This window comes from Eupeodes corollae, chromosome 1, assembly GCF_945859685.1.
Source record: "Eupeodes corollae chromosome 1, idEupCoro1.1, whole genome shotgun sequence".
NCBI lineage: Eukaryota > Metazoa > Arthropoda > Insecta > Diptera > Syrphidae > Eupeodes > Eupeodes corollae.
This window is the reverse complement of record NC_079147.1, coordinates 173,100,243-173,114,770: the sequence shown is the minus strand read 5'-3', so window position 1 is coordinate 173,114,770 and position 14,528 is coordinate 173,100,243. Positions and strand designations below refer to the sequence as shown.

The 14,528-nt window shown below is 38.0% G+C and overlaps 2 protein-coding genes across 5 annotated transcripts in view; both read left to right on the top strand.

Moving 5' to 3' along the window:
- The window catches only part of LOC129953996 (lysosomal alpha-mannosidase-like), a 424,309-nt gene that overhangs the window by 18,133 nt on the left and 391,648 nt on the right, over positions 1 to 14,528 (top strand). The window lies entirely within an intron of this gene.
- Positions 1 to 14,528, top strand: part of LOC129953995 (discoidin domain-containing receptor 2-like) — a 226,297-nt gene that overhangs the window by 89,574 nt on the left and 122,195 nt on the right. For 3 of the 4 annotated variants that reach the window (XM_056067574.1, XM_056067576.1, XM_056067577.1), the window contains 3 exons: positions 1,807 to 1,986; positions 5,155 to 5,294; positions 5,407 to 5,614. In XM_056067574.1, coding sequence (XP_055923549.1) covers positions 1,807 to 1,986; positions 5,155 to 5,294; positions 5,407 to 5,614 — 528 coding nt within the window. The remainder of the gene's footprint in view (positions 1 to 1,806; positions 1,987 to 5,154; positions 5,295 to 5,406; positions 5,615 to 14,528) is intronic. The other variant, XM_056067575.1, reaches the window with a different exon arrangement.

The following is a 14,528-nucleotide window of genomic DNA, read 5'->3' as shown; positions in this document are numbered from 1 at the left end:
CTTGTTTTTGTTGGTCCCAAAAATTAAAGTTAGCACGTTTTTTGAATCCACTCCAATCCAAATCATATAATGTAAACAAAACGTACATTTCCGAAGGTGTTTTCTTCGAATTTATGCGAGTGTACAGTTAGTGCGCTGGACCGTCATGCCAGAGCTCCTGGGTTCAAACCCTGCCCATGACATCTAAAGAGGTTATTGCCTCTTGCGAAAAATTGACAAATCCGCCAAGAGTAATTCTTGTCATAGAAAGTTCTTTTTTTTTTTTACATTAGCCCTTCGGAATTGTCTTGAACTTGTAGGTCCCCACCATCACTCAATAATACTCGCACACGGAAATGGTTGAAAGTTGTAAGTCACTAGGTCCTAGTTCTCAAAGGAATGTTGCAAAACAATTTTTTTTTTAGGCAAACCCCTACCTCTACAAACACACTACCATTAGTACGCCATGCGGTTTGCTATCGTGTGTACTCCTAAATATTTTGTATGCAGCTACACAAAAAGCTTAGTGTGCAGGTGGCCTAAGCGTTGAAAATATGACCTAGTTAAGTAAGATGTAGGCTGCAGTCAAACTTAGATTTAAAAAGAATAGAAAGAATGTAATAAAAAGGTTATTTAAAAATTAGAATAACTTTTTTGAACTGAAGTACACTACAAAATTTCTCTCTTATTCCGTAAAACCATCATTTCCATGTGTATCAGTGGTAACTAAGGAATATATGCAATATTATTTTGTCAAGGTATTTCTTCATTCAGAATTACAATTAAAACTTTATACGAATTTTAGAATTGCTATAAAATTCAATGAAAATAAAATACAAACTACTTTAGTTCTGAAATTAAAATACCAAAGCCTTCTCTAAACCTAAAACAAGCTGTAAGCTCATTTTTCTGTCGCTTTTAAAGCTTGGTTGTAATTATGTAAATCCACCAATATAAAAACCCACGTTCCGAAACGAGCCCAACCCTGCACTAAGTCACTTCTATTGAAATTAAAACACAAACTCCCCGCCAAGTATGACATTTATAAATTTAAGGAAACGCACAAAAAGACTTTTGAATATTTGTACAACATTTTCTATAAAATACCAAAAATTAAAACAAAAAATAACATCCGCATCAGAGCCAGAGTGTTGTGTGAGTGCGAGTCCTTTGACAAATGGATCCCTATCACCATGTTCCTTTTTATATACCCACACATACATATATCGAGGAGGACTCTATTCGGAATACTTTTTGTTTTATCTGTGCGGGATGTCGGAGCTCGCGGTATTGAAAGTTTGTTTGAATTCCATTGAAGGTTCATGTTGTGTTTATCTTTTGGAAAAAAAGAACACAATTTTTTATTTTTTATTCGTTGAATACGCATTACAAGAGCTGTTGACAAATTGAATCTTAAAGATGTAATAAGCAAATATTATCCCTCTTGAACAGCCATACTCGGGGCTTTGATCACAGTGGGGTTCCCATCACTTTGGGCTCTGAAATTTGATCCAAAGAAAAATAATAATACACATTTTTTGGATAAACAAAAAAAACTCATGTATTCAATATACTCTTTTTTAATAAAACACTAACAAAAATCTTTTCTTTGACAAAACTCAATCATCGAAGCTGCTCCCCAGTTTATATTTAGGTTTTACTTTTCGTTCATATATATCATTTTTGTACTTCTTAAAAGTCATGTTGTATCTGTAGTCTGTACCCTCGGTTAACAATATATGTGTGTATATGTATCAGAATGAAAAACACTTGAATTAATTTCTGTTCTCTGTTTTTGTATCTTTTTTGTTTTGGTTTTCATTTCAGAAGGAATTGTATCCTATAGTATACCGAAGGGTGTTCAGCGTGGTATGGAAATCGATTTATCCGATAAAACCTATGATGGCCACGAGGAGGGCGACAGATTTGTAGATGGCTTGGGTCAGTTGGTCGATGGCCAAAAGGGAAAGGATAATTTTCGAACAGATATTCACGGATTTGGAAAGGGTAAGTAAAAAGTAACAACACATCAGAAAAGGTTTATTTTTAATTTTATTTTTTTATGTTGGGACAGTGTCTATTTTTTTGCATTTTATGAAGACATAGCCCTGAGTGGGATTTGTACGTTTCTTTTTTTTCTGTTCAAACTGAAATGGAATATGGCTTTTGTTTTTCGAAACTTTATTTTCAAGGATGAGAAAATTAACCGACTTAACAGTATAGACCCAAAGGGCTAATGGCTGATGGGACAGGCACGTTCTTTTTTTACTATTTTGTTACCGTTTTGTTTCTCTGCGGGTGGGATTGAAAATGAAGCTTAAATGTACTCCTAATTGAATACTTTCTACCCTTCTATTTGCCTATAGTGGATAGGGTTAATGTAAGTTTAGAGAAGAAAGTATTTTTGAAGTAGGTACAGTAGGTACTTATACATTGAGTAAGCTGTGTGTTCCGAAACAAATTATTTTTTTTTGAGAGTTTTCAACTCGAATTTTAGAAGACTTTAATTGAAAACTTTTGTTTTAAGCTCTTCTTAGTAAAATTGCCAACCAATAATAAATTGATTTAAAAAAGGTTGTTTATATCATTGGGTACCTTTAATAACTCGTAAGATACATTTTTGTCACAAACGAAATATCAACCTGTTATTTTAAAAATGTTTTGTCATATTCCACAAAACATAGCATTTTAATTTTCTTTCATAAGAACTTTACATATCAAATAATATGTACATGCATAACAACATCATTAATAAGTAGAAGGTAATGTTATCTTGAAAACTCGTAAAATTTAATTATATGGCTTTTAAAGTTAATAAATAAATAAACTAGGTGGCGCAGTCCGTTGAGAACTAGGGCCTTTCACAGGCAAGGATCTAAGACCCAAGACCAGCATTACAGTCCAATGCACTAACAATCATAGCACTTGCCGTTACTATTTTTTAAAGAACGAACGGAATACTTTAATTGAAATATTTACGTACTTACTTAAGAACAGGGCCTCGCCCAACAAACTTCTCTATCTAGCTCAGACCCTAGATCTCCAGTTTCGAAATCCAATTTGGGTAAGGTCATTACCCACTTCTGCGCTCCAACTGATCCGCGGTCTTCCCCTACTACGCTTTGGCTGTGCAGAGCAGAGACTTTCCGGACCAGAACATTGGTTTCCATGCAAGTGACCCAGCCATCTTAGTCGTTGGACCTTTACCCTTCTGGCTAAGTCTACTTCGCTGTACAGCCCATACAGCTCGTCGTTCCATCTTCTCCTCCACTCCCATTCGATGCATACGGGACGGTAGATCACACGAAGAACTTTTTTCTCGAAACGACGCAAGGTGTTTTCATCCTCTTTTGTCTTAGTCCATGGTTCTGCACCTTATAGCAGGACAGGAATAATAAGGGGCTTATATAGCGGCACTTCGGTACCTAGCGGAGCCTATGTAGACGAAACACTTAACTTCCTCAAAGTTTCCTCTGTCGATGGTGACGTTTTGACCAGGACGTCGGTGTTGTAAGTCCTTTCTTGAGTACAGCGTGTACTTTGTTTTGTCTTAATTAACCGTTTTGTCGTTTTTGCCGCCTCTGCCGTAATACTCACAAAAGCCCCTTTAACATCACGCTGAGTTCTCCCGATTATGTTGTGTGTTTTCAAGTGTTGACGTGGGAGCTGTTCACTATTCTTTAAAGTACGATATCAAAAAAATCGCATGACAGCGTATCACCTTGTCTAAAACCTTTTTTGACATCGAGAGGTTCTGTTAAGTTGTTTTCAACCTTTATGGAGCAGCGTGAATTCTTCATTGTCATCCTGCACAAACGGACGATTTGTCAGATGCACCAAAACTAGATAAGGCTCTATATAGCTCGTCACTGTAGATTCTTTCATATACGGTCTTGAAATCGATGAAAGGATGGTGGGTGTCGATTTGATGTTTTTGAGTTTTTTCCAGGATCTGCCGTAATGTGAATATTTAATCGACTATGAACTTTCTTGGTCTAAAACCACACTGATAAGGACCTATCAGGTTGTTGATGATGGGCTTTAAACGTTCACATATTACGGCAGAGAAGATTTTATAGGCGATGTTAAGTAGAATGATGCCTCTATGGTTGGTGCAGTTTAGAGGGTCTCCTTTTTCAGAATTGGACAAACAATACTAAGGTTCCATTCATCGGGCATGCTTTCTTCCGACCTTATCTTACAGATAAGTTGGTGATCTCCAGTTGCTGTGAAGACCTCGACATTTAAGCCGTCTGCTATAGGCTTTGTTATACTTCAGTGTAAGTCGGAAGGACGGGATTGTTGGCTTTCGTTGTCTATGTTGAATGGATTATCCTGCCTGACAAGGAAGTTCGGTTCGTCGTCGCCGTTATACAGTCTGCAGAAGTGCTCTTTCTATATTATTTGAAATATTTAACCCAACCAACCAAATTATTAATTTTTACTCACACAGTTTAAAGAAGTTCTATAGGATATCTTGATTAAGTTTTAAATCAAAATGTTTAAGGTCCGCAACTCTTGTTCGTCAAAGAAAATTTAAAAAAAATGGGAAAAACTTTCAATAGAGTATTGTTTATTAACATAAAATTAACTGATTCATTTAGTAAAACAAAAGCCCTACCGAAAAAAAAAAACATTTAAAAAATACTATTATATCAGGCTGTTTGAGGTTTTGTTATTATGCTGTCGTCCATATTATCCTATTTCTCGATCAGACTGACTCTTCAAGGGCAGACGCATATCAGTATGTCAATAAATAAATCACATATATAAAATGTTTGTGATATAATACCTACTTTTCACCGATCCTTCCACGATGCACAGCTCAGTTTTTTGCGCAAGAAAATCTGCCAAGAGTATCTTTATCCTCTCACGTATCGTCTTCACACGCCTATCTGTTGAGCTTGGACAAAACTCTGTAAAAAATAGGAAAAAATATAAATTTCTTGTAATCATTATATTAAGTAAAATTTCAATTTCTTATTTCAGTTTTTGACTCCTTTTTGGTTTGCTTAAAATGAAAAACAAAAATTAACGAAAATTGTGTTTAATGTTTACATTAGTTCTAATTCATTAATTTAAATTATGCATATGAAATGAAAAAAAAATAAAACTTATTTCATTATTAACTTTTTTACTATTAAAAATGATTTTGATCTTTAATTAATTTTTCAGGCTATGAATGGGTTGGCTGGAGAAACGATACTCCAGGTCTTCTTGACAAACATGTTGAAATTGTTTTTGAATTCGATTCAGTTCGAAATTTCAGTGCAATTGTTTTACATACGAACAACATGTTCTCAAAAGATGTTCAGGTATGTTAATTTTTTTATTTGTTTAAGAAATAATAATTAATAATTGTTAGTAATTAAACTTATTTTCACTAAATGATCTTTTTAACATAATTAATATTTTATCTTTAATTAGGTTTTTGTTCATGCTAAAGTATTCTTCAGCATAGGTGGCCGCCATTTTACTGGCGAGCCTGTACAATTTTCTTATATGCCAGACACAATTTTGGACCATGCCAGAGACGTAACAATAAAATTACACCACCGAATCGGTCGATACCTCCAAGTACATTTATATTTTGCCCTGAGGTGGATAATGCTGAGTGAAATATCATTTATATCAGGTAAAATAATAGTGTACATGAATTTCTTACAACAAATTACAAATAGATTCAGGTGACGAAAAAATATCAAGTAGGTAGTTGAGAAAAAAGAACATGTATTCGTACTTACTAAAAACTACATAAAACGTTGAATACGTTATTTTTGACTTTTGCTAGGTGGACAATCCATATACCAACTAAAATTATTTAACTCTTCCCATTTCTGACGCGTGACCACTATTGGAAATATAATAGTTAAGATGCCTGTAATACCATACATTTCTAATTCATACCTAACACACATCACTAAACAAAAAATAATACTTGGTTTGAGATATAACCTATTTCCCACTCAAAATTGATGACTAATACCTCATTTTCTCTACTTTATAGATCAAGCCGTACTTCACTCTTCGTCGTTTCTTCAAAAGAATGCAGGAAGAGTTGTATGTTAGCCTAATTTTACCCAATTTCACTTGAAGTCGCTTTAGGTATCACCCCACACACCGAAGTATATCTACTAACTAAGAGATATACGACATGCTTAACTACCACTGCTATATTGCATATTTACTTTAGTTGCCTCAAAAAAAAAGGATCATATTTACATAAAACGGAAAAACTATTTCTATGCAATCTCTATATTCCTTCCAATCCAGGAATGGTTCGGTTTCAGTATTATACCACATCCGCATACCTATCTTTATACTCTCGCACACTAAAATATTATTTTTAGATTTTTCCATTTTTATTGCCAAAAACTCCGCAAGTAAAACTTTTTAACAAAGAAATCCTTAAAAAAGTTTATATTTTCTATTTTAACTGCTAACAACTGTGCTGCAAGGGAGGTACAGTACATATGTACATCTATATGATTTCGTCTTCTTACAACACACACGTGAATTCATGTCCTGAAGGATATATTGGAGTAAACATCTTATTCTACCTAGGACTAGGTACAACTTATCTTTTTTTTTCTTTTGAATAGTCTTCGTTCAACTAAGACGACATTTTGAAACCACGTCTGCAGAATAAAATTCATCTCAACACAAAAATGACGAAACAGGACGAACTAGGACGGGACCAACTCTGATACAAGAAGCGAATAAATGGTAAAATAAATATAAAAAATACTCAATTGAGAAAAAAAATATACGGCTGCATTCAGAAAACCTCATGATTGATATAACGAAAGTGCATTCGCGCATCACTGGGCTCACATTAAAGATGTGCACTGTGTAGCACCAGACCAGGAGTGTCATGGCGTATCTCACACTGGAATAACATACGCTCCAAGGACATGAACTCACAATCACAACATAAAAATCAAAAATGATGATGACTGTGAATATGTCTAGCATCATAGCGTGTATAGCGAATGAATAGGTGAATGCTTGTGATGGTACCAGATCCGCACTATGACACTTAAGCATTTTACGCTCCATTCAATTTTACCAATGGGTTCAAAGTACTTTCCATCCATCCATCTATATCTATTTATCTGTATCTGCCTCGATGTTGGTATACCTTTGTGATGGAAGGACAACGACGACGCCGAGCGAGGAGGACAAATGAAAACAACGGCAACGACAACTTGAATGCGGTGCAGAGCTAAGCTGAGATGAGATGATGCAACATTATTTTACATTTTCGGTGTTTTTGGGCGAAATACTTCCGGCTATAGGAAACAGAAGCATCATAGAGAAACAGAAACTCACTTACTTGCTAAAGAGGGTTTTAACTCGACAAACCCTCACTCCGACTCCAATTCCCTTTTACAACACAGTTCTCAATTATGCGTGAATGTTTTCAGTGATGGAGTAGGTAGGTATTATATGGAAGGGGGCTTAAAATAATCCTTCCTTGGGCCAAAGTTGCCTGTGCGGAAAGTCATCGGATCATGTCGCAAACCATTATCACCTACCCTCCAGTAATTTATCTAGGAACACTTTATTTGATAGTCGGGTCGGAGTCAGTGGTTTGTGGCAAAAGGAAATTGATAGGATGGGTGACCCTTTTATACATATTTTTTTCCGGAGTTAACAAGTTGTTTTATTTTCGTGCCGAAAACACAGTGACAACGGTGGTTGGTTTGTTGGTTCGGTGTCGGTTGGATGGTTGCATGTCCTAAGGCAGTATAGTCAACAAATGGGAGAGACAGAGAGAGATGAATAAGATACTCGAACTTAATAAATAAAATTATGGGCGAAAAATAGATTTATAAGGGTTAGTATTTACGAAGTCACAGGTCATTGTGCATAAGCAAATCGTTGGTTTTTTTAAATTTATTACTTTAACCATTTTAAGTACATACTTATAACAAAGGGTTGTCAGTTTGATACAAAAAATTTCAAGAACAATATGTTATTACTTTGGGATTTCTTTTATAATTTATCTCTTTCGAGTGAATATTATTAATGTCTTGTTAAGCATTTTTAAAAATATTAAAAATTAGTAAAGTAAAATCCAATGTCAACAGTAGTAAACTGCTGTAGGGTGCTATCGACAGTTCTCATTTGGTTTATGAAAAAGTACGAGCAATAGCAACTTTAATACTAAACAAAGCTTAAATAAGCAGAGAGTTACTCTTAAACCTCATAACTTTTATGATTTGACGTCAAGCTTAATCAAAAAGGAACAGCAATTCAAAATTAAGTAAATGACAGGCTAAGACGGTTCTAAAGTTTGAATAAGGATATGCGCATTTTGGTTGCTAGAGATAAGGAGTATGTGGTAAACAATGTCTCCTAGGTAATTCTTGCGTTTTCGAGCTAGAGCAGTGCATGTGCAGAGAAGATGAAGAACCGTTTCTTCCTCTTCCTCGCCCATACAGCTTCCGCAAAAGTCATTTGAGAATACGCCTAGTCTCGTGGCGTGCTTTCCTATTAGACACTGTCCGGTTATGACACCTATCGAGCTTATATGCGATCTGCTTAGAGAGAGCAAGCAACTTGAACGTTTTAAATCCAGTGTTGGCCAGATGGTGATGTTGTTCCACCTGGTGCCTGCCCTCCTCACAGCGTCTTGCATTACCAGCAGTTTACAAGTAGCGATTGGTATGCCAGTACTTGCCAAACGTGGTAGGATGGGCTGTACTGTACCGTTCCTGGCGAGTTTATCTGCCTTACAGTTACCTGGAATGTCTCTATGGCCCGGCACCCAGCAAAGGTGAATATTACAATGTTGCGCCATCTCCATTAGAGATGATAGACAGTTATGGGCTGTTATAGAGTTTTTAGAGACAGAGTCCAGAGATTTGATAGTGCCTGGCTATCAGAGAAAATACGGATATCAGATATTGATAATACGTTTTCTTTGAGCCAAAACAAGACTTCTTTTATCGCCAAAAGTTCAGCCTGGAACACGCTACAATGATTGGGAAGGAGGAATGAGAGACCTAATTTCAGTCGTTCAGAGTACACGCCTCCACCAACCCCTTCTTTTGTTTTTGACCCATCTATGTAAAAATGCATTGATTCATCCTCCTAGAATGTCCTATCTTCCCAAAAAGATCTGGTAGGTATAGAAATCTGGAAGTTTCTGTCGAATTGCAGTTGAGGGATGGTGTAGTCTGTTCGCTTTGGAATTGATTCTAAATACCTTAGAATAACGGAGTGGCCAATGTTGTTGTTAGTCCACTGCGACGAAGCTTTGAGGCGAATAGCAGAGCATGCAGCTATTTGTTTGCTAAATATGTCAAGAGGTGTTAGGTAGAACAAGTTGTCCAGTGCCGCAAATGGGGTCGTGCGAAGCGATCCGCTTATACATAGCAGACTGAACGTTGGACTTTATTTAGCTTATCCCTGTTCACCATACTGCCGTGTACGGTGTGTACGTTAAAATCGATCTGATTACCGATGTGTATAGCCAATGCGTGGTTTTGCGTTGTAAACCCCATTTATTACCAACAACTTTTTTGCAAGAAAAGAGAACTAAAGTACCTTTTTTTACTCTTTCCTGTACGTTGCGTTTCCAATTAAGTTTGATAAATGGAATTTTATATCTCCTCCAAAATAAGACCAGGTCGGTTTTGTGTTGTTTAACACCCAGTCCACACCGATCAGGCCAAAGTATTAGTCTGTCTAAGGCATTTTGTAAGAGTTCTTTTAGGATATGAAGATGTTTTCCTGAAACTGCTATAGAAACGTCGTCCGCATAGGCTATCACTCTGAAACCCTCCGCATCCAGACTAGTTAGGATTTCATTCACCACTAGGTTCCAGAGGAGAGGGGATAGAACACCACCTTGCGGTGTACCTCTACCAACGAATCGTCTACTAGAAGAGTTGCCCAGTTTTGAGTTAATTATTCTGCTAGTAGGCATTCAATGAATTAACTCCCGAAGCGGACTCTCTACATTTAGAGATGTTAGGTTAGGTTAGGTTAACGTGGCTGCGGATCAAAAATCCACGCACTTAGGCCAAGAAAAAGGCCCGTTGTGATACCACATGAATCTAGAGAATTACTTCTAACTAGTCGAACCATTTTGAGCTTTTTATAAAGCGAAGTAGATATTTGATATCCTTTTTAGCTAGTTCACTGGGATTATCAAAAGAGTAGTCCCCCAGATGAAGTTTGCGTCTGAGTGAAAGAGCAGGACAAGTGCATAGGAGATGAGAGATTGTCTCCTCTTCTTCTTCATCCATACAGCTCCTACAGAAGTCATTTGAGGCTACGCCAAGTCGTATTGCGTGTCTGCCTATAAGACAGTGTCCCGTAAGGACAATTATTAGGGAGCTAATATGAAGTCTGCTTTGATGCTTTGAGATAACAAGTCTTTAGAGCGCTTTAGGTCCAGTGAAGGCCATATGAGTTTTGTGGCTGCACATGTTGGTAAGCTGTGCCACCTAGAATTTGCTATCGCAAAAGCTGTTTCTTTTAGCATAAGTTTACCTATCTTTTCCCTTTCAGGTGAAATACTCGTAGGTATGACGGTTCCATTTTTAGCGAGTTCATCGGCTCTACAATTACCTGTGATGTCTCTGTGGCTTGGCACCCAACAGAGGTGAATAAATTGCTGACCCATCTCCATAAGAGACGATCGACAATCGAGGGCCGTTAAAGAATTGGTTGAGACACCGTCAAGGTATTTGATAGCAGCTTGGCTGTCAGAGAAGATGCGGATATCAGAAGTTGATATCACGTTTTCTCTTAGCCAGGAGAGAACCTCTTTGATCGCTAAAATTTCCGCTTGAAAGACGCTACAATGATTAGGGAGGCGGAATGAGATGCTTAGATTAAGCTTTTCCGAGTACACACCACTACCAACTCCCTCATTTGTCTTGGATCCATGAAAATGAATACTTTTGTTATCCAGGAGTTTTTTGTCTTCCCATTCATCTCTGGATGGAATAGATACCTGCAAGTTTTTTCCAAATAGGGGTTTAGGAATAGTGTAGTCTAGGTATAGAACCAAAGAGGTTCAAAGTGATGGAGTGCCCCACATTGTTATTGGTCCATTGAGATGAGGCGGCGAGTCTTATCGCTGTACTCGCTGCCACTTGTTTACTGAAGATGTCGAGGGGTGTCAGATGGAGGAGAGTGTCTAACGCTGCAGAGGGTGTGGTTCTCAATGCCTCGCTTATGCAGAGACATGCAGTGCGCTGAACTCTGCTGAGTTTGTCGCAGTATGTGACTTTCTCCAGTGCAGTCCACCATACTGCAACCCCGTACATAAGTATTGGTCGGATGACCGATGTGTATAGCCAGTAGGTTATGCGAGGGTGAAAACTCCATTTGCTTCCTATAGCTTTCTTGCAAAAAAAAGAGCTACTGTAGCTTTTTTAACTCTTTCCTGTATATTGGATTTCCAACTTAGTTTTGAGTCCAGTATTAGACCAAGGTATTTGGCTTCATTGGTAAAAATTTGTGGTATACCTTTTATTGAAGGAGGTACAATTACTAGGATCTTGTATTTCCGTGTGAAAAGGATTTAGAGATGTTAGTGCAGATGTGATTGCAGATGTGTAAACGTTGTTAAGGGCACCTTCGATGTCAAAGAAAGCAACCATAGTGAACTCTTTATGATGGAGGGAGTATGCGATGGTGCGTACTAAATTGTGTAACGCTGTTTCCACCGATTACCTTTACAGTAGGCTAGTTAAGATAGAAGTCTTGTATCGACACGTGCCCTTAAATGGATATCAATCAATCTTTCCAAGGTCTTAAGAAGGAATGATATTAGGTTATTGATTATAGGTCGTAGATCTTTAGGATTGACTTGGGAGCATTTACCTGCTTTAGGTACAAAAGCAACTTTAACTTCTCTCCATGCCGAGGGAACATGGAGCAGGTAAAGACAGCTGGTAAAAATTGCCTCAAGGATTGGTGCAATTATATCAAAAGTCTTTTGTAATTCGGCTAGTATTATTCCATCTGGTCCTGCAGATTTAAATAGTTTGAAGCTGTTGAGAGCCCATTATCCTTTGTGATCAGACTTTGTGCATATGTTGTATTTGAACTTGAACGCATATAACTGTTGCAAGTTTCGGTAAGAAAACTACCAGGAAAGTGAGTAGTAAGTTCAGCGATTAATTACTTGAATTTGTCCTGGAGCCTTCTGCATTTTTCAAGCAGCTTGGCATAGTTGGACTACTTGATAGAATTTTCGGTAAAGATCGGAGAGAAGATCGCTTGGATTTCCTTAGTGCCTTCTTGTAGATTCTTAGGGATTCTTTGTAGGAGTCCCAGTGAGAGGCTAGTCTTTTGGCTTTGGCCCGGTTGAAAAGTTTACTGCATTCTTTCCTGAGCGAGTCAAGGTTTGAGGCCCACCATTGTGGTTTCCTCTTTCCTCCTTTGTTTATAAGTGGACAAGCAATTTCTAGCGATCTGTTCATAGCTGAGGTAAAGTAATTGACTTTGTTGTTAAGTTCATAGCGTTACAGGAAGAACTAGATACTCCAGGTTCTAGTAAACTCTGTAAAGAGTGTCTGTATGAAGCCCAGTCAGTTTTCCGATAGTTTCGAAAAGTCAATTGACTCGGGTTATCATCCACATTTATATTGAACTGGATATATCTATGATCAGAGAACGAGTGTTCTTTGGATACTTTTCTGTCCAAGATCATATTTTTATGTCTAAGACTTCTTGTCGAGTTTTAGTTATGAAGGTTGGTTCATTTCCAACATTACTTACTAAGAGGTATGATCAAAAAGAGACTCACCTCTGTCGTTGACAAGAGTTCGTCGTCGCTGAGAAGGATCATGTTAAGGTCGTCCTCCGTCTCCATTAAGGATGGACTGTCTACAACTTCTGTAGAGGGTGGTGTCGCGATTGGAGTGGGCATGGGTGCATCGTCACCCTCTGTTAGGAGAGAAGACAACGTCCCAGGCTCAACAACCGCTAATTCACCTTCGGTTGTTTTTGGAGGCCCGCTTTCAGCGTTAACCTCATCTTTTTTATAAATTCGAATTTTAATGGATTCGAAGCCATAGTGTATGGAGCCCTCGTTTAGGGGTAGGGGAGCCAAGGATTTTTTATTGAGTACAACAATGGCCTATAAAGACCCTTCACTTCCTCTAGCTATACTATCTTCCAGTTATGAGTCGGAAGGGATGGGTTGCAAACTCTGATCATCTTGAGAATGTCCTCGATACCAGCAGGTTCGATCAGTATCCAAATGCGGGTTCTAGGTCTGCTAGGAATGTCTTCCATAGCTACAACATCGAGCTTCGCACCTGGCCAAACTTCACTTGTTTCTTGATGGGATTGAGGGGAGTGCTGGTGTTGTGCACTCGAGGCCGTTTTGGTGTTGGTGCGGCCCCCTCAAGAGACCTTTCTCTTTTGGACGTAGAGTCCTTATTGGACCTTGTTGTAGCAAGTATGCTTTTAGCCCATTCGACGCTAGCGGTTTGCTGTGGTGTCCTTTCAGCCCAATATGATGCACCGGAGGCCTTTAAGATTTTCGCCGCTTCCCGCCTTTGTCTATAAAGGCTTTTTGAGAGTTTTCATTTTCTGAAAGTACTCTCATTAGTAGTGGTAGGGCCATTTTTCACAACCCTGCCACTACTGAAATTAGGTATAGCTACCTTTATATTCTCGTTCCATGGTTAGGGTCCATGGTTAGCCACTACTCCCTTCTCTGTGTTGGTCCTGAAGAGATACCGGTCTCATTTGTTTTTTATTTTTGTTTTTGGTTTTGTTCATTATTGGTCCCAAGAGATGCGAAGAAAAAAGGTCCATCTGCACAGAGATTCGCATGTACAGATTAGGCTAGTTATTCCGGAGGTCGCCAGGTATCCAGATACTCCGTTAGAGACTGGGCTATTCTTGAATTGGCCCCAGCCAGGCTGATCATCGGCACGGGTCGTTTAACACCTTAGATCCAGCCCAATAATGATGAGAGGTGGTTGGGGAGGAAGAGAAAGGGTGAGGAGTCAGTTGATGTTAATTCATCATTCTGATGTGTAAGGAAAAGATTGGGGTTTGGTAACAGCAATTCAGCTAGGTTAACTAGACTGAGAAGGAGCATAGGAGATAGGAGCGCTGCTAGCTTTTTCGACATTACAACGTGAGAGGTGGGATGGGAGTTGGTGACATAAACGTAGGCTGGTATGCCTTGTTTATGTAGAAATGGATGATGATTTTGGGAAGGTAGAGGGATAAGAACGTCCTTTAGTTTCAGGAGTCATCTGGAGAATTTCTCGAGGCTCATTGACCTTACTCAGCTTCTACAACTCGACAAGTTCGACGTTCAGCGTAGACAGAGTAGTTAAAAAATAACTTTTTTCAAAGATTTTTAGAAATTTAGCGTTGATCTTCAAGAAATCGGTTTGTGTGTCTGATCTAATGAAAAAAACAACAAAAATTGTATATATAATGTTCTAGAAAGGATTAACAAAAAATAAACCAAAATTTTTCTATATCAAATTACGCTAAAGAAATGTATTTTTTCAAATTTAGATACAACATTAGTGCTATTCACCTCACATCCAATA